At 42.1% G+C, this 24,613-nt stretch overlaps 1 protein-coding gene across 1 annotated transcript in view; it reads right to left on the bottom strand.

Annotated features, from left to right (window-relative positions):
* Positions 1 to 521: 521 nt before the first annotated feature.
* LOC126100396 (endocuticle structural glycoprotein SgAbd-5-like) overlaps positions 522 to 24,613 on the bottom strand; it is a 58,032-nt gene continuing 33,940 nt past the window's right edge. The window contains exons 2-3 of the mRNA XM_049910992.1: positions 18,830 to 18,951; positions 522 to 2,175 (exon numbers count right to left, since the gene is read on the bottom strand). Coding sequence (XP_049766949.1) covers positions 1,953 to 2,175; positions 18,830 to 18,951 — 345 coding nt within the window. The 3' untranslated portion in view covers positions 522 to 1,952. The remainder of the gene's footprint in view (positions 2,176 to 18,829; positions 18,952 to 24,613) is intronic.

Below are 24,613 nucleotides of genomic sequence, written 5' to 3'. Positions count from 1 at the left end.
TGGAGATGTCGGAACACTGTAGAACTCTGATACTTTCAGATACTTTCAGACAGATCCTAGCGAGCTTTTTTACATTTCTTTCTGGAACAATAGTGTGTGTGTGTCACATGACATTTTCTTACGATATCCTGGATTTCAAGGTTTCTTTTATGAATGTCTGCAGTAGATCTTCGAGATGAATAAATCTACTTCCTATCTGTGTGTTAGCTCCTTAATCTTTTGAGTTGTTGTGATGAAAGAGGACATGCATCAGTAACGACTTTAAGAAATATACGCTGTTCTTCTACCATGCTAAGTATCTCAAACTACAACATGGCTAACGCAAGATGCTTAAGTTCAAAAAATAATCAGCAGTTAGTGTATATGTGCAAAGTCACTTTTTTAGTACCAATTTTAGACCTGTATATACATATTCGTGGTCGCAAACAGGGAGATAAATCAAAGGTATCATTTTTCTTATGTGGCCGATGCATCACTAAACTTAGAATTTACGAATTCTTTCCTTTTTTTGTAACAACATTCAAATATTTATTATCTTAATAAATTAGTCAATGTAACATCCATAACAAAAATAGAATATACATATCCAATACTGATTAATAAAGCGTAACGAAAAATGTCCACAAGAGAAGATTGTAAACAATTTTAGATGGTAGAGTATGGCTAAACAGAGGAAAACTTTTTCATTTAATTATAGGATAATGATGCACATTATTATACGATGTTGCGGTTATGGACTGCTAGATAAAGGCAGACAATGAAGTTTACAAGTGCCATCAATTCAATTTGCGGTATCAACTGATACTTCTCACCATTAATCGACTCTACATCCGAAAATATGCTGTCATTTGAGGTTAATTTATGTATGAAAGTGAAGCAGAATTGTATCACATACGTATTTTCATGGATGAATTTTAAGTAATAACTTCTTCGAAAATCACTTCTACATTTGTTGAAAGAGGAAAGAGTAAAAACTCCAGTCCAATGTTCGTTTTTTGAAGAAATGTCGATAGCTGCAAAGGGTCCTCACTGAAAAATTAAATAAAATAATTTTCAAGTGTGTTAGGTATGAGATGGTACCTCCCCAGATGGGTATTATGCTGACTAGCACGAAATAATAAACAGTCAAATGGAGATCGATAACCATGAATCAGTAGAATTTTGCTGTAAGTGCTGTTATCTTATTTTTCTAGGTCTTATCCACGTTTATTTGTTGAATCTGACAAGTGAGACAATGAACCATTTTCTGGTCATTTTCTAAATTTTTTTCTATTTCACACTGCGCATTTCAGAGCCATTGCTATAATGTGCATATTCTTCTGTACTTTCACCCGGCTGCCCTCTATGTTGGTGAGACTCTTGATTTAACTTTTAGTGTGTCCAGTAAATTGTCCGGCCAACATTTCTGTGACCTCAAACAGAAATGGATCTGGCGTGGAAAGAATCAGATGAATTTCAAAACAACTTGTCTAATACAGAGTTATTTTCAGTAATAAATTAATCGCGCAAGTTTAAATCTCAAACGATGGGTTTATCGCTACTAATGATAAGATAATAATTAACAACTGCAATATCGTACGGTTTTAGACTTTTCTGTACAGTGCGAATCAGTAATTTATTCGTTTTGAAAAGTTACCATATGCTGGACGTAGAGGGATGTTCGGATGTGAAAAACAGAGAAATAATTTTTGTAAGGGTATTGTTCCGGTAAGCGAAGAACCTCTAGCAAGCAGTACGCTTGTCATTCCAATACCGAGATCGCATGTTTGCTCTCTTTACAGTATACTGCCTTAGTGACCTCTGGTGACATCGGAACATAAGAGATGTTGAAGAAGTTCGCATTGCCAGATTGCAGTTTTGTTTAGATGAAGGAAGTGCGTGGGCGAATTCGCTGCGTCGCTATGTCCACCTCGCTGTCACGGCGCCTAGTATGATTGAAGCAGGTGTTGCGGTCAGAATTGCCGCCTGTGGAGCCTCGCGTACGCCTCTCCCGGCTGGTCCTTGCCCAGCGGCCTGCTGATGACGTGGAAGCCGTGCTTGTCGGCACGATAGGTGACGACGTAGACGGCGCCCGTCTTGGGCGACACCCTGGTGTACGAACCGGACACGTCGGGCGAGCCGTCCGCCGTCAGCTCTCCCTCCTCGGCCCGTTCCGAGCCGTCGCTGTTCTTGAAGCTGCGACATACAAGGAAAAATTAGTGTTATCACTTTTTAGCTTTGGAGGGTACCATTCAGAGGTAGGTATACGTTCTGGGTGTTCACAAATTTTTAAAATCACGTAAATATGAGAGTACCGATACGAAATTAATAGCTCCAGCTATATAAGAATTACGGTTATTAACATATACACTCCTGGAAATTGAAATAAGAACACCGTGAATTCCTTGTCCCAGGAAGGGGAAACTTTATTGACACATTCCTGGGGTCAGATACATCACATGATCACACTGACAGAACCACAGGCACATAGACACGGGCGACAGAGCATGCACAATGTCGGCACTAGTACAGTGTATATCCACCTTTCGCAGCAATGCAGGCTGCTATTCTCCCATGGAGACGATCGTAGAGATGCTGGATGTAGTCCTGTGGAACGGCTTGCCATGCCATTTCCACCTGGCGCCTCAGTTGGACCAGCGTTCGTGCTGGACGTGCAGACCGCGTGAGACGACGCTTCATCCAGTCCCAAACATGCTCAATGGGGGACAGATCCGGAGATCTTGCTGGCCAGGGTAGTTGACTTACACCTTCTAGAGCACGTTGGGTGGCACGGGATACATGTACGTGCATTGTCCTGTTGGAACAGCAAGTTCCCTTGCCGGTCTAGGAATGGTAGAACGATGGGATCGATGACAGTTTGGATGTACCGTGCACTATTGAGTGTCCCCTCGACGATCACCAGTGGTGTACGGCCAGTGTAGGAGATCGCTCCCCACACCATGATGCCGGGTGTTGGCCCTGTGTGCCTCGGTCGTATGCAGTCCTGATTGTGGCGCTCACCTGCACGGCGCCAAACACGCATACGACCATCATTGGCACCAAGGCAGAAGCGACTCTCATCGCTGAAGACGACACGTCTCCATTCGTCCCTCCATTCACGCCTGTCGCGACACCACTGGAGGCGGGCTGCACGATGTTGGGGCGTGAGCGGAAGACGGCCTAACGGTGTGCGGGACCGTAGCCCAGCTTCATGTGAGACGGTTGCGAATGGTCCTCGCCGATACCCCAGGAGCAACAGTGTCCCTAATTTGCTGGGAAGTGGCGGTGCGGTCCCCTACGGCACTGCGTAGGATCCTATGGTCTTGGCGTGCATCCGTGCGTCGCTGCGGTCCGGTCCCAGGTCGACGGGCACGTGCACCTTCCGCCGACCACTGGCGACAACATCGATGTACTGTGGAGACGTCACGCCCCACGTGTTGAGCAATTCGGCGGTACGTCCACCCGGCCTCCCGCATGCCCACTATATGCCCTCGCTCAAAGTCCGTCAACTGCACATATGGTTCACGTCCACGCTGTCGCGGCATGCTACCAGTGTTAAAGACTGCGATGGAGCTCCGTATGCCACGGCAAACTGGCTGACACTGACGGCGGCGGTGCACAAATGCTGCGCAGCTAGCGCCATTCGACGGCCAATACCGCGGTTCCTGGTGTGTCCGCTGTGCCGTGCGTGTGATCATTGCTTGTACAGCCCTCTCGCAGTGTCCGGAGCAAGTATGGTGGGTCTGACACACCGGTGTCAATGTGTTCTTTTTTCCGTTTCCAGGAGTGTATATATATAACTTCAGCCCCTGTCAGTAACCATAATAATAATTATAATAAATTGCATAACTTGCCTGGAAAAATGAAGAGTTGTTTTTGTGGAATTTTGTTGTTCTGTACATAATAACGTATTGTTTAGGGCAAGAAGTAAATAATGTCCAAGCTTTCGCTGTTCTCCGTTTCGAATTTTTGTGTAAGTGTGAGTTATCGTGCATTTTTATTTATTTGGACAAGTGTTCAACATCCCTAATTCATGTATTAGGTAACGAATTAACATCTGGGCTGAAAAATCAGGCATTCTTACATTGCACCTAAACAACAACTTATGCTTATTATACACTTCTTTGTTAAATATTCACTTGTAGTCATGCTTATTTGATTTCGTCACTTTCTCAGATAATGGATATGGTCTGGGAAGCCCTAATTTCTTTACGGCTAACTTTTCATGGTAATTTTCTTTTCTTTAGGGCTTAATACAGGTTCAACAGGGTTCATGTTGACACTCCGCAGGAAGGCCCTATTCCTGCACAGCAGACAACCAACTCCAAACGCAAACTGAAGAATTATTAAATTCAGGTAGTACCATTTACCAACAATGTGATTCGTCTAGGATACAAATAAGGCGCTGAGAGTCATAGGGGCGAAAAACACACCGTCTTCGTCCCACCATATTTAAGTAAATATCAGAGAAACCACTAAGACAGCTTTTCGTGAATGTTCAGATATACTACAATGTGGGCCTGCAGTACAGACAAGTGACCCACATGAGATAAACAGATGTCACACAATCGACGATGGTATGCTTCAGTGTTCTCAGTACCTCAAATGAATTACAATGCAATAAAATCCAAAATTTTATGTACTACATTCCACTCAGAATCCCACAAAATAGGTTTTTATATCCGTATAACTACAACATATACAGATGTCCAATCTGATTTTACTAAACAGAGAGTTAATTCGGATATCTGTGGAGTTTGCTACGACTTAGCGGGATTTATGCCAAGTATACATAGATAGAAGTCTGCTGCATTGTGCTACCAGCTGGTGGCCAGACGTAAGCTTGTAGTTGAGTGATAAGGGCTAGCACTGCACACCATGAATAGTGCACATTGTTAATCAAATATGTATGTATTTGCCTCGTAAGACAATTATGTCATGCCAGTTGCGCATGCGCAGTAGCTCCATAAAACATGCACAAGTGGAGGTGTGCTCATGACTCTAATTCCAACTTTTACCGAGTCTAGAGAAGCAATGCGTAGCATAGCGCGGTAGATTTAGTGCCGTGTATCTGAGATTACCGTATCTTGATTCTGTTTAACAGCATTCAAAGAAAAGTACCCAATAAATCCGCAAGGTGCCAAAAGTTAGGGTGTTCACATGCTCTTCACTGGGGCCAATGGCAGTTCAGTTCTTGCCAGTCTTGGCTGTAAACGTAAATAAGCCGAGCTAATTCAGAGTGAAACGGGTGACTCACCACAAGTTTTCAAGACAGCACTGTTTCCATATTACCAAAGGAAACATGCCCGGAAAAAGTTAAAACTATAGATCGTTTACGTTGACAGTGCAATTGATGCTATCTGATCAAAAGTATCCCGACAACTGTTACTGAACATCAATATGAGCTGTGTCCACCCTCTGCCTGTAGCTAACGGACCCTGGTGTGGAAATAAAAGCGAGGTCGAAAGTTGTAAACGACCCTGGTGTGGAAATAAAAGCGAGGTCGAAAGTTGTAAACGAAATCATTCTAATACCTCTGACAGTGGATCTCTTTAACTGCTCGTAATTCTGAAATTATGCAATTTAGAGCCCATGTTTACTGGTCTTTTTTTCTTGCTATCGTTTAACTCCTCTCAAATATGGAAAACAAAGAGCTTGCAGTATAAGACGTCCACTGTCAGAGGTATCATAATGATTCTCACTTGCAACTATTGACTCAGTCGTTTTCGATCCAGGATCCGTTACCTCAAATTGATACATCAACCCTTTTCCATAATCCATGAAAGTTTGTAAAATCATCACGGTATCACCTTATATAATAGAGTGACTATGTGCTATATCATTTGCACCTATACACATCTAAAACTAATGGAGAAACCACTTCACCATATCATTATCAGATGGTAAAACTGATAAGAAAAGGTGAAAGAGGTGTCTGAGAAACTTTAAGGCATATAGCCCGGAAGAAGGGCTCACAGAGGGAGTGCAAGACTTTTTTGTCAAAAACCGAGAATATCATTTAAAGCCATAAAATGATTACATTGTCACAGAAGGAGATTGAACGCTGGAATGCATGACAGGAAGATATACAGCTGGAAGATGTCAATATAGATCAAATTTTGCTTATCACGAAATTATCAATCCTTAACAGGCGACGAAAGGTAAAGAAAATAAAAAGTAGAAGAAGAAATGTTTATAGTTAGTTTATTAAAGGAAGATCCCAACAAAACTCTCTATTAACCAATACATGGTAATGGAATACACATGAACATAACAATATAATTCAGGAGTGGGACAACATTAAAGTATGATTTCAGGAAGGAAACGCTCAAAGCTGTAATAACACATAAAAAAGAACTGAAAATAGTTGATTGAAAATATGGAAGAAAGCTACTGCAGAGTCTATAAAAGAAAAGAAAGCCACTTATCTACAACATTTACAGAACCCAGCAAATGAAAAGTTACTAAGTCTAAAAGAAAAACACTGATAGCATGTAGAGGCATGTGGAACAATAAAAGATGGAGCTGGAATGAAGACGTTATTAACATCGAACGTGTTCTCTACAGGAGACAGGAGAAAGTACACTAGCTGCAGATGGGATCTCTGGTCTAATGAGAATTAAAGGACCATAGAAACAGTTGAAACAGCAAATGTAAGTATTTGTTTGTATAGAATAACATATGAGCTCAATAGAACTTTATCAACGGTAAGAAATAGAAAAGAACTGAGATGTAAAAATATAAGTTATTAATTGTTTGCATACGCAAAAAATGAAGGTTAGAGTTTTAAATCTTCCAAACTGTTGTTTTAAAGACAAACATGAACTGTAGTAATGGAATATGGCATAAGTATATTCTATACATAGGAAAGGAGATAAAACTAAAACCACAACATTAAGGGATATAAGCTACTTACACTCAACACATAAAATATGTGCAAAGACAGTATACAGAGAAGTTAGTGTAATAGCAGAAGTAATTAATAAATGACGAATAGAACAGTTTCTATAGAGGTAGATTGTGTGCAGATTATGTTTTCACCATAACAGAATTTAACATATCTACCTTATTACTTTTAGCGACTATGAAAACGTATTTTACAACGTAAATAGAACCACATCATTAATAATTTTATTCCACAGTGTTGATGATATTACAAATAAACAGCAATAATGTTACCAAAACACATTAAAATAAATGGGGCTTCTGTATACACAACGTTCCTTGCAACTGACCCAATAATTTGAGTTGGAACAGATGATTTAGAAAATGGGGTGTCGGTGCTTAAGAAGCAAACTGATATAAATATTATAGATCTTCAATCAATTGCACAAGTGATCACCCTTAGATTGTGTGAACCAACTGGTATGCAAGTTGTAATTAACAACCAAACAAAAGATCAAGTTAATAAGTAATATATCAAATAGTGGTGAAAAGAAATCTTCAGAAATTTCAGTATCTGTATGGTAAATGTGTAGTGACATTGTAAAACTGCATAATCTGTATAAAGTAATAGCAGCACGAGTGTTGCTCTATGGACCTGAAATGTTGATCACTTAGTAAATAACAGAAACAAGGGATAAAAGTGCAGCTGTGTGATTTCTGTGAACAGTAGCTGGATGTACATTACTTCATGGCGAAAGAAACGAAGATATCAGGATGAATTATACCTATTTAATCCGAATTAATAGGGATGTAAATGATGAAATGGAAATCTATAAGAACACCACAAGGGAAAAAGAATAAAAGTTTGCTACTTGTACCTTTAGGACTATATATTACAGCACAGTAATACTTTAGAGTAGAAACAAGTTAATCACTGAAATAATGTTACAAAGTGCACAATAAGCAAAGATGTGATTATTCTTATATTTTTATAAACATTTTAAATACCATAATAAACAAAATGTGATTGTGTACATATACATTGTTCTTACATCTATATCAAATTTGTATAAATTGTATTTTTAATTTATTACAAAAATGCTAATATAACTACTAAAATAGGTAAAGTTACCCATGTATATATGTATTGATAAAACTACTGGAACATTTTGGGAACAGTATTTTAGTGCATGAATTGTCATGTTTCATTTTTGGAATTGTCATCCTGTAAAATTTACTTGGATGGACTTATCAGCCATTTCCCCTGCAATCATACAGATATATAAAAATTGATCTATATTTATATATGTATGTATATTTTCCACATCTCTTCCTAAACCACTGGGTCTACTTCAACCAAGTTCAGGGCACAAACTTCAAGCTACCTAGGAAGAATTACTGTGGATGTAAGAACCATAGGGATGGGGATGGGGTAAACGAATGTTGCTAACACCTGACATTTAGGCTGCACTTCATGAGAGGTGTGTTGTGTGGGCAGTATTGGAATGAAGGCCACAGGTACACATGTGAAGGGCAACAGCTCGGCAGAGGGTGGAAAATGAGATGGATAGAGAGAGGTGAGTGGAGGTGATGAAAAAAGAAAGAGTGGAGGAGGACATCACCAGCTAGAGGTAGGAGGAGGAGATGGATGGAGACAGTAGGAGATGTCAGACAGAGAGGAGGGAAGAAAGAGTGGAAGAGGACATCGCCAGCTAGAGGTAGGAGGAGGAGATGGATGGAGACAGTAGGAGATGTCAGACAGAGAGGAGGGAAGAATAGATTGACAGATAAAGGTGGAGGGATGAGATGGACAGGTAGAGGGGGAGAGAGAAGAAAAATGACATGAAAGGAATTGACAGAAAGAGGGAGTAAACGAAGATGGCCACAAAGAGAGGAGTAGAAAATGGTGAGAGGGGGGAGGAGAAGATAGAGAGAGGGGGAGTAGGAGGTGGAAATAGAGGTGCAATGAGGAGAAGATGGACTGAGACAGGGGAGAGGAGGAGAAGGCAGATAAGACAGAATAGGAGATGTACAGAGAGGGAGTGGGTGCGAGATACAGATGGGAGATAGAGTGATGGCAAGTGGACTGAGAGAGGGGGAGGAGGAGAAAGACGGTGGGGGTGAAGGAGGAGATGGAAACAGATAGGGGTGAGAAGAGATGAACAGAGAGAGGGGGGTAGAAATAGGTAAGGGAAAAGAGGGAAGTGGAGGAGGAGATGTATGAAACTTCAATGAGGCATGGAAAGGTACGCATATTCAAATACAGAGATACTGTATGTTTACAGGCAAAATACGGCGCTGCGGTCTGAACGCCAATATAAGACAATAAGTGTCTGGCACAGTTGTTAGATCGGGTACTGCTGCTACAAGATTTAAGTCAATTTGAATGAGGTGTTATAGTCGGTGAACGAGCGATGGGGCACAGCATCTCCGAGGTAACGGTGAAGTGATTTTCCTGTGTGACTATTTCACGAGTGTTCTGCGAATATCAGGAATCCGGTAAAACATCAAATCTCCGATATCGCTGTGGCTAGAAAAAGATAATGCAAGAACGGGACCAACGACGTCTGAAGAGAATCCGTCAACGTGACAAAAGTACAACCCTTCCGCAAATTTCTGCAGATTTCAATACTGGGCCATCAACAAGTTTCAGCGGGCGAACGATTCAACGAAACATGATCGATATTGGCTTTTGGAGCCGAATGCCCACTCGTGTACCCTTGATGACTGCACAATATAAAGCTTTGGGCTGTTGAGGACTTGAAACATGTTGCCTGGTCGGACGAGACTCGTTTCAGCTGCATGTGCAGTTGGAGTGATATGGGACCCCTGATAAGCCTAGAAGCGACTCTTACAGATGGCACATATGTAAGTATCATGTCTGATCACCTGCTTCTATTCATATTGGCAGTTGATGGTTAGAGTGCTGACACCAAAGTTTTCAGATAGTCTGTGTGACCAGTTATGCTGGCCACTGATGCGATATCGTGTCGACCTCTTCTGCATGAATTACAGCCTCAAGAAGGCGCATTGAAAAGCCGAAACTGGTTGCAACAAAATAGGTAAAATCATAAGGACGGCTGTAAGCGTTTCATTTTCTCGCAATAGTAAACGGCCGTCGTCCAAAGACGACCTGTCGAAAGGATGTACAACAAAAACTTGCATCTACTAATGTCCATTGTTCATTCCGACGGACTTGGGCAATTCCAGCAGTACCATGCGACACCCTACACGTCCATAATAGTTATAGACTGGCTTCAGAAACACTCTTCTGAGTTTAAACATTTCCGCTGGCCTCCAGACTTCCGAGACATGAACTTATCGAGCATAACTGGGATACCTTACAACGTGCTGTTCAGAAGAGATCTCCACCCCCTCGTACTCTTACGGATTTATGGACAGCCTTGCAGGCAGGACTCATGATGTCAATTCTCTCCAGCACTACTTCATTAGTCGAGTCCACGCCATGTTTTGTTGCGTCACTTCTGTGTGTTTGTGGGGGCCCTAAATGTTATTAGCAGGTTTACCAATTTCTTTGGCTCTTCAGTTTATATGTACAAGAAAAAAATCACACCCCCAATAAGAAGTAGTGAGACATAAACGAAAGTTGGTAGGCGAGTTTCTACACGTGAAAGATCATGTCTGTTCAGATTTCACACCAGTCACATAAGAGTGGCGCCAGTAGTTCCACCACAAGGATTCAGATCAGGTTTGCTTTAAATAAGTGCCATAATGATTGTGAGCGTTAGTTATCTCTGATATTGTACGTGGTGAGTTGGTGTTAGTAATGAATGCATTCAATGAGACAAAGACGCTATTATCAACACCTCACTGAGTTTGAACGAGGTAGTGTAATAGGGCTATGAGAAGTTGGATGTTCCTTCTGCGATACTTGGGAGGAATGTAGCCACTACACATAACACCTGACTGTGGTGGTCACGAGAACGCATCGCCACAATCACAGGCTTCAGACGGCCATGTGGCACTACTGAGCTGGACGACCATCGTGTGGCATGGGGCTCTGTCGCACTTACTGCATTCTCAGCGGCAATTTGAGCAGCAGCTGGCGCCAGATGACACGATGAACTGCGACAAGTCTCTTACTTTAAGGACAGATTCAAGCCAGATGCCCTGTAGTGTGAATTACACTTTCAATAAACCACCGCCATTTGTGGCATTAGTGGTGCCAAGCGAGAGCTCATTGGGGAGCAGGGTGGAGGACTGTTATATTTTGCAATGAAAGCTGGTTCTGTCGGAGTGGTAATGATGGCCATGTTTCGGTTATGAGGCTGCGAAGTTTTCGTGAAAAGATAACTGTTCTCGCGTGCAAGCCGTTAAAGTGCAAGTCGTTAAGTGGTTTTTACGTTTCCATTAGAGTATTTATACGTAATTCAGTGATAGCGCCTGTTCAAATTTGTCGTTAGAAAATATCGAGCCTCTTCAGTTTCTTACTCGTTTCGCGATTTCCGCCACTACAACCCACGCCAGCAATTAACTTCGCGCTGTTTACATTCGCCTGCTGCTACATTCGCCTGACGTCCAGAAATTCTCTGCGAATCTCTCCGGAAGCTAAGTTACTTTCTACTAATTATTAATTGGTGTAGCGGAAATTTTTGTAGAGTAATTTGTATTGTTTATGTTTGTGTTGTTCGCTTGTAGTGTAATTTGTATTGTTTAATCTGCCATCATCTGTGACAAGTGTGGATGTTGTCGTAGATTAGTGAGCACGGGAGTGAAATGTCAGGATTGTGGGTTGGTGTTTCACTGGGGTGATTGTAGAGGAGAAGCTATTATAGTGCCAGATGAGGGTCGCCAATGGAGTTGTAGATCATGTAGCCGTGATAAGAAAATCGCGGAACAGAGAAAAAAAGATTTGTGCCCTACAGGATGAACTACAAATGGTGTACTTCGAATTAGACAGGTTGAAGGGGGAAAGAGACAACAGGAGCTGGGAACAGGTAACAAGTTGTAGTCAGAAGGGGAAAACCCCAGAAATCACTTTTCAGATTTCAGTGAGCACTCAGTTTGATTTTCTACCTGACGTAGGAGAGCCTCAAACAGTTTTTGAGCAAAGTAGGGTGCAGCAAACTCGTAGTAACAATTGTAATGCTAGGTCGGGATTAAAGTCAAGCAGAAAGAATAGAGTCCTGCTGTTAGGTAGCAGTCATGGGAGAGGCGTAGACCAGTTGCTAGAGGATAGGCTAGGAGTCGAGTACCAGGTCACAATCGTTTTGAAACCTAGTGGTAAGCATAGCCAGGTTATAGAAAACCTAGGGGCCTTGTGCAAAGATTTTGATGGTGAGGACCATGTTCTTATTGTAGGAGGAGCAGGAAACAACCTGGCTAGCAGTTCGGACTATAGTTTTAGGTGTGATCTGAGTGTAATGGGAGCAGCAACATCTCACACTTGTGTGCGATTTGTGGATGTTTTGCAGGGCCAACGCCAAACCTGGGTTAATACGGCTGTCAGCCGTGTTAACAGTGAGCTTGGGGGGGGGGGGGGGAAGGGGAGGTTACTGCTGGTAGAATATAAATCTCATACCTGTGCTGTGCCGGTTGATGCAATTGGAAGGTGGGGCACTAGTCATGGCCTGCAACTGACTAGGAGGGGGAAGGATAGATTAGTTGATCTTCTTGCAGAAAATGTAAGGGGGACCATATGCACGCAAGACAAAATACCTGTGACTACTGGAGTCAGAGGGATACCTTTTTTAGGTTAGAGTCAGGTTACAGACAAAGGGTATTGAAACAGATTAAAACAGAACAGTGCCACAATGTCTGTAGCAGTATCCAAAGAAATAAAACTTGTAGGTTTCATCAGAACATTAGAGGATTGAAAGATAGATGAGCTTCTTGAATGCCTAGAAAATGGGGTAAATTCTGAAGGTATAGATGTTTTGTGTCTCTCTGAACACCATGTAACCGCAGGGATGCAGAAGTTAAATTTAAGGGATTAGAGATTAGCATCTTATTCATGTTGAGTCAACATGGAAAAAGGAGGAGTTGCTACTTATATAAAAACTGGCCACAAAGCCAAAAATATTGAAACAAATAGTTTTTGTGTAGATCAGATCCTTGAAGCATGTGCTTGTGAGTTGCTACTGCAAATACTTTTATAGTAATTGTAACAATCCACAGAGCACCCAAGGTAACTTTCAGCTATTCATGATAAATCTAGAGGCATTATTGAGCTACCTGTCAGACAAAAAGAAGCAGTTAGTGGTTTGTGGTGATTTTAATGTAGATTTAAGAAAGATACGGAGAGGAAAAATTAACTAGAATCTTTGTTTGGTTGTTTCAATCTAGTATCTGTTGTAAATTTTCCAACTCGTGTGCGCCAGGATAGTAGGTCACTTATCGATAACATTTTCATAGACAGTGCTCAGGCAGGAACAATTAATGTGTTCCCAGTTGTTAATGGGCTATCTGATCATGGTGCACAGTTAATGGAAGTAACACATATAGCACTTTACAGGAATTAGGCAGATTCATACAAGGCAGGGAGGCTTATTAATGGGAACAGCATTCAGAGTTTTAAGAGCAGTCTAGAAGAGATTGAATGCGATGAAGTATACACAGAAAATGATACTGATGCCAAATTCAGTTTATTCCACAGTAAATTTGTCTCAGTATTTGAGAGTTGCTTTCCTGAAACGTTATCCAAAAAACCCATTACAAAGTCAAGTAAGCCATACATTACTAAGGGACTTAAAATATTGTTTAAGAGGAAGAGGGAAATATATGGACAGGCCAGAATAAGTCTGGATCCGACGTTACTTGCTTACTACAAAAGATACTGAAATATTTTAAGGAAAGTCATTAAGTAGTCGAGAAGGTTATGGGTCCTGAGAGAAATTAATAATTCGGATATTAAGATTAAAACTATATGAAATATTGTGAAACGGGAGATGGGGCAGCCTGACAGTGCACAGCATACCATAGCAATAAAGCTAAATGAAGACGTTGTGTGTGACAATTGACTAGTTGCAAGTATTTTTAACAATCACTTTCTGAATGTAGCAGCAAAAATAGGGTTAAAGGGCTCAGCTGAAGAAGCAAAAAAATGTGTTAAAAATATCATTCCCCAGGACTTTAGGCCATTAGAAATAGCACCACCATTCCACACTGAAAATAACGGAATTATAAATATGCTGAAAAAAAAAGCTCATGTGGTGTTGATGGAGTTTTTAACAGAATTTTGAAGTGTTGTTCTAATTTAATAAGTGGTGACCTTAGTGATATATGTAATGCTTCGCTGGCACAGGGAATTTTTCCAGACATACTGAAATACGCAATTGTCAAACCTCTTCATAAGAAAGGGGACAAGAGTGAGTTAAATAGTTATAGACCAATCTCATTGCTGACTTCATTTTCTAAAATATTCGAAAAAGTTATATATTAAAAAAAAGACTAGTCTCACATTTAAGTGAAAATAATTTACTCAGCATGTCACAGTTTGGATTCTGGAAGGGTTACTCGACTGAGAATGCTATCTACACATTTACCCAGCAAATTGTACAAGTCCTAAATAACAAATTATCGCCAGTTGGTATTTTTTGTGATCTTTCCAAGGCATTTGACTATGTGTATCATGTCACACTCTTAGAAAACCTCAGGTTTTATGGAACTGAAGGCTATACACACAGCTGGTTTGACTCACACTTAATTAATAGAAAGCAAAAAGTTGTACTGAATAACACAAATAATGTTGGGGAGGTGATAAATTCTAGTGAATGGGGAGTTATCACATCAATTTTCGGTCCTCTGATGTTCTTTATTTACGTTAATGTGCTCTCACCTGACGTTCAGCAAGCAGAACTAGTACTTTTTCCAGATGACACAAGACTTACAATAAATCCCATTCCAGGAAAAGCAGCTGAAGGCATTGTTAAGGATGTCTTTCAAAGAATTATTAAGTGGTTCTCAGGAAATGGACTCTCCTCTAATTTCGAAAAAATCACTGCATCCAGTTCCGTACACCAAATAGTCGTACTGACAATTGTGTACCATATGAACAAGACTCAGTTAACAGTGTAGATTTCTCCAAATTTTTGGGTGTTCACATTGGTTACAACCTGAACTGTAATCAGTATATTACTGAGCTTGTCCTACAATTAAGTTCAGCTTCTTTCGCTCTTCGTATAACCGCTAGTCTTGGTAATAAGCAGATCAGCCTCCCAACGTACTTTGCATATTTCCACTCAATAATGTCTTATGGAATAGTTTTCTGGGGTAGCTCACCACTTAGACATAAAGTATTGATTGCAAAAAAAAAGAGAGCAGTGAGAATCATTAGTGGTGTTCACCCAAGGACGTCATGTAGGCAAGTAATCAAGGAGTTAGGTATTTTAACTGCACCATCTCAATTCGCGAAGAACAGTGATGTTCATACATACAACACTAGAGGGAAAAATGACCTTTCCTATCCGTTATTGAAGCTGTTATTTGCTCAAAAAGGAGTACATTATTCAGCAACAAAAATCTTAGATCATTTGCCCAACAACATAAAGTGTCTGGCAGGTAGCAGATCAAGTTTTAAATCTAGCTTAAAATTTCTTTTGGACAAATCATTCTATTCCATGGACGAGTTTCTGTTTCAGAACTGGTAAAAAAAAAAAAGAAAAAAATTGTACCTCTAAATGTAGTTGCATGTGTAGAACTAAAAATTTCACTAATAACTTGTTCCACATCGTATCGATAAAATAATCGTGTAAATGATCTACGGAACATGAGTTAACTAAACTAAACTAAGTCAGTTGTGGGCCTGCAACCAATCTGTCTGCATGGTAGATACACTGGACATACACCTGGTGCTACGGTCTGGGGTGTGATTTCTTACGATAGCAGGAGCACTCTTGTGGTTATCCAATGCAACCTAACAGAATTTGTACATCAGTCTGGTGATACAACCTGTTGTGCTGGTATTCATGAACAGCATTAAGTGGGTGTTTTGCAGCAGAATAACGCTCGCCCACATACCACTGTCGAAAACGAACATGTTCTACAGAGTGTCAACTTGTGGCCTTGGCCTGCTCGATCACCAGATCCGTCTCCAGTCGAGCAAATACGCACATTTGCATGCTTGCATTCAACATTGTGATGGTGACACTGGTTATTAGCAATCAACATTTACAATGGCTATCCTGTTCTTACATCAACCTATGATCTCACGATATTAATCACTTAAATATGTTACCTACACAAATTTACTCGCAAAATTTCATAACTGTGCATAAACTATTTTCATTATTTATTATTTGGAGTGGTGGCCTGTCACATAGACTTACATCTCTAATTACTTATATATCTGTGGATGGTGTGAACATGTATAAAGTTACATTGATGCCCAACCATGTCTTCTGCGTTCCTCCCTTTTAGTCGTATCGGAAGGCATGGGTGGACTTCGATGTGTAAGTTATTTAGAGATGTAATTCTCTGGGACATGTAAAATGGCCACCAGTGTGTCAGTGTTGTCCATGCTTAGAGTTATTGCCTGGCCTGCTAGGATACGTAAGGGGTGTGGAGAGCGTCGGACGCTGAGTGATCACTGTGTAGGATGTGAAGATGCCATCTGTTCATGCAAGACAGTGTTACTAGGATCTGACTGAGTTTGACAGGGGTCAAGTTGTGGGTCTCTATTTGGTGGGTGGTCGACTCGTGCATTATGCAGATTTATGGGCCATTCTGATGTGACAGTGGTGCTATGTGCATGGGAGTGTGGGGGCAATGGATACCTGTTTCATCGTCCCAGTCGCTCACGTCTTATTACCTCGTGGTAGAATCGCCAAATTGTATATCAACGCCTCGACACCTATGCCTGTTATCCCACAATAAGTAATGGACGCCCTGATATATTATGTGTCATACCACACCGCTGGTCGGAGACTAGCAGCAGCTGGTCAAGATAATTACAGTCACATCTGCTGTCGTTAGCACCGTAAAAGCGCCGGCTGCCCTTTTAGAGAATACCGTAACTAGAAATTGTGGTCTGCTACTGAATGGAGTAGCACTTTTTACAGCGATTAACCATAGTTCTATACAATCCCAGATATGCATCGTCAGCAAGTAGCTGGCGACCTGGCGAGAGGTCCCATGCTTTCAGTATTTTGAAGAGGCACACTAGTGGTATTCCTGGCGTCAAGTCGTAGGCATCCATCGGGTGTAGCCTCAGGTGATGGCAGGTTGTTACTGAAGTACGTCTGAAGGCAAAACGGTCTGTCACGGTCCACCTGCGTTAAGAAGTATTACCTCTCAGGCGACTGTATCATGATGTTTTCTTTCCAACAGGATAATCCTCGTGTACACACGGCATGTGTCTCTGTGAACTATATAGGTGATGTTGCGATAGTCCCACGGCCAGCAAGATCCCCAGTTCTGTCACTGTTAGCATGTGTGAGGGACCAAGTCGAATGTCCACTCTGTCCCAGTACCACATCCAGAATATCAAGGACTAATTACAAAAACTGTCGGACAGCTTGACTCAGAAGGCGATATACCTACTTTAGGACACCTTCCTCAACTGGATCAGTGCATGTATTCACCAGAGAGAGTGCAATGTCATACTGATAAGTCGGTTCATACAGTAAAGTTCATGAAAAAAAACCATTGACTTTGTGATCACTGGTAGAATATCAGTTACTCTCTGAGCCCATGAGCTTTCGTTTCCTTGCTGTGCGTGTGTGTGTGTGTGTGTGTGTGTGTGTGTGTGTGCGAGTGTGTGTGTGTGTGTGTGTGTGTGTGTGTGTGTGTGTGCGTGCGCGCGCGTGTATATTCGTGTGTTTGTGCCTTTGTAAAGAGAGACAGCCGTGCAGAATGAGGAACTGTCGAACGGTTCCTTGAGCAAACGGACGCCTCGCCGTTTCGTTACGTAACGTGGTGTGGATGTGGGTCGCAGGTAACACTGAAAGCAGATGCTCTGGCCGTGAGGTGAATCGTAGCGGAGCAGCACTGAAACTGCGCCTTAACGGCGTCGGGTGGCGTGACGGGAAGGTGAGAGGAGCGCAAGTGTTGCGAAACGGAATATAGAGAAGGCTACGGAACCACTGCCATCCAGAAAGCTCGTTCTGAACGACGAGCCATTCAGAAGCGTCAGCTTTGCTGTAGTATAAATTCTGAAATGAGCCTTAAAGTAAGTGTCAGTGACTGGTACAGGAATAAAAATACACAGCAACGTGAGAATTTATCCCAGCATGACCAGGAATGCCAAGACATCACATCTTGTTTTCGGAAAGCAATTTAAGCTACGCAGACAAGTTTCATAGGAAATTGGTTGTCAGCTGTCCTAAAATTTATGATGCTCTCTTACGAAACTGGGCTGTGGTTTTCGGCGTTGAGTTCTGATCAAAAGTATAACACTTAGGTCAGTGGTAGAGGTCATCAAACAGAAGTAACTGTGTCCATGACAAGTAGCGACTCAACCATTAATTGACTATTAACGTATGGGAACGAATGGTGGAATGTGGGAAGAGTGGCATATTGGCGAAGAAGAAGCATCGTAACTGCGTATGCACCAAAAAATCGGAAAGGACAACATTTCGCAAAATTACATGGAATAGAGCTTTATGCAAAGGTCTCAGCGTAATCGGAGATAGCTCACTGGAGAACAGGTCGAAGCACCCACATGTAATTAGTCTGGCAAAGGAGAGATAGCTAGAGGAGACGGCAACTACTGTAAAATTGTGATATTGTTTATTGGGATATTGTTCGTGGTTGATACGCAGGGTTTGACGAGAGCGAAAGAAACGAATAATAACGGTAGACAAGAAAAAAATTTAGAGATTTGAGAATAAAAACTTTCACTCCCATTTCGATCTCTTTCCCATATCTACTTGTAACCGGTGGTCACATACGCTGGAGCGATGACTTATTGAACTGTGATGTTTTATCAGACAAGTGAAAATTTGCCACTTACAACCGCAATGACTATTTTAAAATATCTTTAGCGTCTGAAATAATGTATAAGTACCTCCAGCGCCAGGGGCTAAGGCCGTTGAAGTCGTTCTCCTGTTGGATGATTGTAGCGTCCTTGGCGTTAATTTGCGGTGGCGCTCCCAAGACGCTACACCACATAGCAGCTATCAGCATCAACTGGAAACAATAATAATAATTTGCATGGATTACATGGCTTAATTACAAGCATTTCTAAATAATGGAATCATGATTGGGTGGATAGTAATAACAATAATAAAAATAATAATAATAATATCAATCCATACACATTAAAAAATGTGTGTGTGTGTGTCATATTCCACATCTCCACGTTCTGTGAAGAGTCGTGGATATCTAGCCATTTAGCCACTATGGCAGTTTCACTGTCCTACCTCATTCTGTAGATGGTCACGACTGTATCACGTGTACATTCGATCAGCTTCGTCGTTTTCGAGATACGCGTTCACAGGCTTTGCGTGATGATAATCTGCCCAATGTCAATGTCGCTTATCTCATTGGATATCCCGTTTGCAGCCCTGATCTTCGCTAGAGTGATCCCCCGTCCGTGTCTACTCCCTTTATGTAATTTCGTTACCTCGTCACGTGCCCGCAACCCCAAAAGACGGCATCCAACGTCACGGTAGCTAAAGGTCATAATGTTTTGGCTTATTAGTGCATCCACACCACTATATATTCAGATATTTATAAATTATTAGAGTGCCTCATCATCAACTATCGTAATCGAACTAATGATGGGCGAGAGGGGCCACAGGTAAATAGCTATTAATAATAATAATAATAATAACAATAATGCTAATAACCACAATAACAATAATAACAACAGTAATAACAATAATTCTTTCGAGCTGAGACTGGCTACACATTTCACTCAAGCGATTACCTCACTTTTAGGATTTGGCAAATGAAATGTGTTACATGTACCCTATGTCATCCTCTCCTTGCCGAACGTTACACTGCATGATGAAGAATCAATGCAATATGACAAAACAAAAGGTAGCTATTTTAAATGATTCAGAATCGATTAACGAACAGTTCCAAGCTGGAAAACAAACTGTTTACACTTTATGTGAATGTCTGTGTCATAGCCGCTTTCCCCCGGGAGCCGGGGACTGGCAAATAAAAATTACAGAATTGTCGTGTGGGTCTGCTGTGTGTACGTCCTCTATTCATAGTTTCTAGGTACTGAAAACTCGAGCAAAACTAGCAAAACCCCAGAGGAAGATGATGATACTTGGTTTGTGGGGCGCTCAACCGCGCGGTTATCAGTGCCCTTATACACTCCTGGAAATTGAAATAAGAACACCGTGAATTCATTGTCCCAGGAAGGGGAAACTTTATTGACACATTCCTGGGGTCAGATACATCACATGATCACACTGACAGAACCACAGGCACATAGACACAGGCAACAGAGCATGCACAATGTCGGCACTAGTACAGTGTATATCCACCTTTCGCAGCAATGCAGGCTGCTATTCTCCCATGGAGACGATCGTAGAGATGCTGGATGTAGTCCTGTGGAACGCCTTGCCATGCCATTTCCACCTGGCGCCTCAGTTGGACCAGCGTTCGTGCTGGACGTGCAGACCGCGTGAGACGACGCTTCATCCAGTCCCAAACATGCTCAATGGGGGACAGATCCGGAGATCTTGCTGGACAGGCTAGTTGACTTACACCTTCTAGAGCACATTGGGTGGCACGGGATACATGCGGACGTGCATTGTCCTGTTGGAACAGCAAGTTCCCTTGCCGGTCTAGGAATGGTAGAACGATGGGTTCGATGACGGTTTGGATGTACCGTGCACTATTGAGTGTCCCCTCGACGATCACCAGTGGTGTACGGCCAATGTAGGAGATCGCTCCCCACACCATGATGCCGGGTGTTGGCCCTGTGTGCCTCGGTCGTATGCAGTCCTGATTGTGGCGCTCACCTGCACGGCGCCAAACACGCATACGACCATCATTGGCACCAAGGCAGAAGCGACTCTCATCGCTGAAGACGACACGTCTCCATTCGTCCCTCCATTCACGCCTGTCGCGACACCACTGGAGGCGGGCTGCACGATGTTGGGGCGTGAGCGGAAGACGGCTTAACGGTGTGCGGGACCGTAGCCCAGCTTCATGGAGACGGTTGCGAATGGTCCTCGCCGATACCCCAGGAGCAACAGTGTCCCTAATTTGCTGGGAAGTGGCGGTGCGGTCCCATACGGCACTGCATAGGATCCTACGGTCTTGGCGTGCATCCGTGCGTCGCTGCGGTCCGGTCCCAGGTCGACGGGCACGTGCACCTTCCGCCGACCACTGGCGACAACATCGATGTACTGTGGAGACCTCACGCCCCACGTGTTGAGCAATTCGGCGGTACGTCCACCCGGCCTCCCGCATGCCCACTATACGCCCTCGCTCAAAGTCCGTCAACTGCACATACGGTTCACGTCCACGCTGTCGCGGCATGCTACCAGTGTTAAAGACTGCGATGGAGCTCCGTATGCCACGGCAAACTGGCTGACACTGACGGCGGCGGTGCACAAATGCTGCGCAGCTAGCGCCATTCGACGGCCAACACCGCGGTTCCTGGTGTGTCCGCTGTGCCGTGCGTGTGATCATTGCTTGTACAGCCCTCTCGCAGTGTCCGGAGCAAGTATGGTGGGTCTGACACACCGGTGTCAATGTGTTCTTTTTTCCATTTCCAGGAGTGTAATTCCCAACCTTTTCTCACTCCAATCTCACCACTTTCATGAATGATGATGAAATGATGAGAACAACACAAACACCCAGTCGTCTCGAGGCAGGTGAAAATCCCTGACCCCGCTGGGAATCGAACTCGGAACCCCGTGTACGGGGAGCGGGAACGCGACCGCGAGACCAAGAGCTGCCCCAGAGGAAGAGGCTCCACTGGAGATGTCCTGTACATGTTTACGGCCTAGCCGACTTCATTCCAAAAAATAGTCCCGATATTTTCCTACTCATTTACTGAACTTAGTGTGTAAGTTTGCTGTTTATGTTTTTATGTAAGTAGGCTGTTTATGTTTTCTTTATGTAAGTTTGCTGTTTATGTTTTTTTATTGGCAACGTTACGTAGCACTCTCTATATGAAAAGTTTGAATTGTTGTCTGCCATTGTTGTCATGAACTGCAATAGCTGGATGCGAACAGCGCGTAGCGCTGGGCAGTTGGAGGTGAGCCGCCAGCAGTGGTGGATGTGGGCAGAGAGATGGCGGAGTTTTGATAATCTGTAAGACTGAATGTCAATTATGAATATTAAGGTAAATACATTGTTTGTTCTCTATTAATATCTTTCATTTGCTAACTATCCCTATCAGTAGTTAGTACCTTCAGTAGTTTGAATCTTTTATTTAGCTGGCAGTAGTGGCGCTCGCTGTTTTGCAGTAGCTTGAGTAGCGAAGATTTTTGTTAGGTAAGTGATTTGTAAAAGGTATAGGTTAAAGTTAGTCAGGGCCATTGTTTTGTAGGGGTTATTGAAAGTCAGATTGCTTTGCGCTAAATAATATTGTGTGTCAGGTTAAGCACAGGCTTGTATAATTGTTCTAAGTGGACGTTTCACATGTACAATTATTCTAAGTGGACATTTCATATGTCAAAATGTTCTAAAGGGGACGTTTCATATGTCGACACTTAGCCTAGGATACCTCACTGGAATCTTCTGATTTTTTCTTGTTGTTTGTGTATTTAGTGTAGCTTTAGCGCGTAATTGTAGAGAGAATCTCCTTGGTAGTTGCAGTCTTTCATTGTTGTACAGTAAAACAGTTGTGGCATGCATGTAGCTTTGCGCCAAGTATTTCGCTGCTGCAATTAACTAGATATTATTTTCAGTGCTATGTTAATGTGTTCTCTTATTTTTGCTATTCAAATTGTGCTTTTCTGTGTCATCGTGTGAAATATTGTGACAATAATGGCGTGTGACAAACGTAACACTCGGCTCCAAAGTAAACTAAGAAATGACAGTGAAGACGAAAGCAGTGTGTTGGCCCCACCATGTAATGAGTTAACTAATATTCAAAGTAGTAATTTGGTAACTGTGCATAGGGAAATGGAGCGGGCGTCAGACAATGGCGTAGGCAGTGAAACAGGTAGTGAACAGGGAAGCATTGTCGATCGATCGGTCGGCAACAGCTCGCCTCAGGAATCCGAAATGATAGGACACAATTTTGCAAATACTGTAGATTCAGGTTTTGCGTCCTCACCGTTTTCTCAAATAAGTCAAGACACATTTTCAGCTTGTCAAAATGTGAATGTTGCTGGTGCAAATGCACTGCCGAAAAGAGTAGAGGAACAGATTCCAGATACTAATGCATTGTTATTACAACTAATGCAACAAATGGAACAAAATCAGAGACAAACACAGCAAAAGCTTCAAAAGTTAGACACAATGGAACAAAATCTTCGGAAGTTAGACACCACACTTGAACAAACACGTGAAGATTTAACTACTGAGTTACATAACATCGAATCGAAATGTCAAAAAGTCTGTAATGACGTAAAAATACAAATTTGTGAGCATTTCCAACCTATTTTTTCGCGGCATGAAAATGCATTACAGAATCACGAAGCAGCCATAAAAGCGCTGCAAACCATCGTTCATGAAAATCATGAGACCTTGTGGGCTAAAATTGACTCAGTTGCATCTACCGATTCGGTTACGCAACTGGCAAAAACTCAGGAAAACTTAAAGAACACAGTAGATTCGATTTCAACACAATTGGACACTCTGAAACTTGGTTCAGAAAAACACACTGAGGAAATGTGTTCACTATCGGAGAAAGTAGCTGAACTTTCGGATCAGGTCACTAACTTATCTACAAAGGTAGATGATGATCTGAATGACACAAGACCCGTAGCCTTCACTGACACAGAAGAGTATGAACAAATAAGAAAATTCAAACAAAATCAGAATCAAATTAATACGCAATACAAAAGAGAAATGCGGGAAGTACAAGATCAGCTGACACAGGTAATACAAGAATTACGTATTTCAGAGGACACTCGCGCCCCAATAAGGGAAGAGGGACATAGAAATACGGAACAGCCACAAAATAATAACACAGGGCTTTTCGGTAATTATGAAAGAAATTGGCAAGGTACACCGAATTTTGAGATGGAATCGCCGACACGACGTAACAATGACCGATATGCTACTCGCCGACACGATGATTTTGATTATAAGCTGTTCATTACTACACGTAAATTCAAAACATTTAAGAATTCTGCCAACGACATTCATCCACAAGCGTGGCTCCATCAATTCTCTCATTGTTTTCCTCCCAACTGGTCATTGGAGCACAGATTAGAATTTATGTGTGGCTATTTGGAGAATGAACCAGCTGTAAGAATGCGATCGGTCATTCACGATTGTCACAGTGAAGGAGATTTTTATCATGCCTTCCTCTCAGCATATTGGTCTCAAGCTACACAGGACCGTGTAAAACATAACATCATAATGATGAAACATTTCGAACAATCTGAATTTTCCAGTCTTGTGAAATATTTTGAAGACATGTTGCACAAGAATCAGTACCTGTCAAACCCATACAGCCCCTCAGAACTCATCCGCATTTGTTTAATCAAACTGCCTGAACATTTACGACATATTATTTTAGCAGGACGTTGCAAAGACGACATTGAAGCTTTTCAGGGACTGTTACAAGAACTGGAAATTGACACTGACAATCGCGGAACGCGAAAACAGGAGTACAACAATTACAGGTCACATCTGTCACAATTCCGTGACGACAGAAACGATAACTGGACGCGACAAGGCTATTCTCACCACACAAATCGTG

Source organism: Schistocerca cancellata, chromosome 9, assembly GCF_023864275.1.
Source record: "Schistocerca cancellata isolate TAMUIC-IGC-003103 chromosome 9, iqSchCanc2.1, whole genome shotgun sequence".
NCBI classification, from domain to species: domain Eukaryota; kingdom Metazoa; phylum Arthropoda; class Insecta; order Orthoptera; family Acrididae; genus Schistocerca; species Schistocerca cancellata.
Note: the sequence above shows the minus strand (reverse complement) of the source record. Positions and strands in the feature narration are given on the sequence as shown.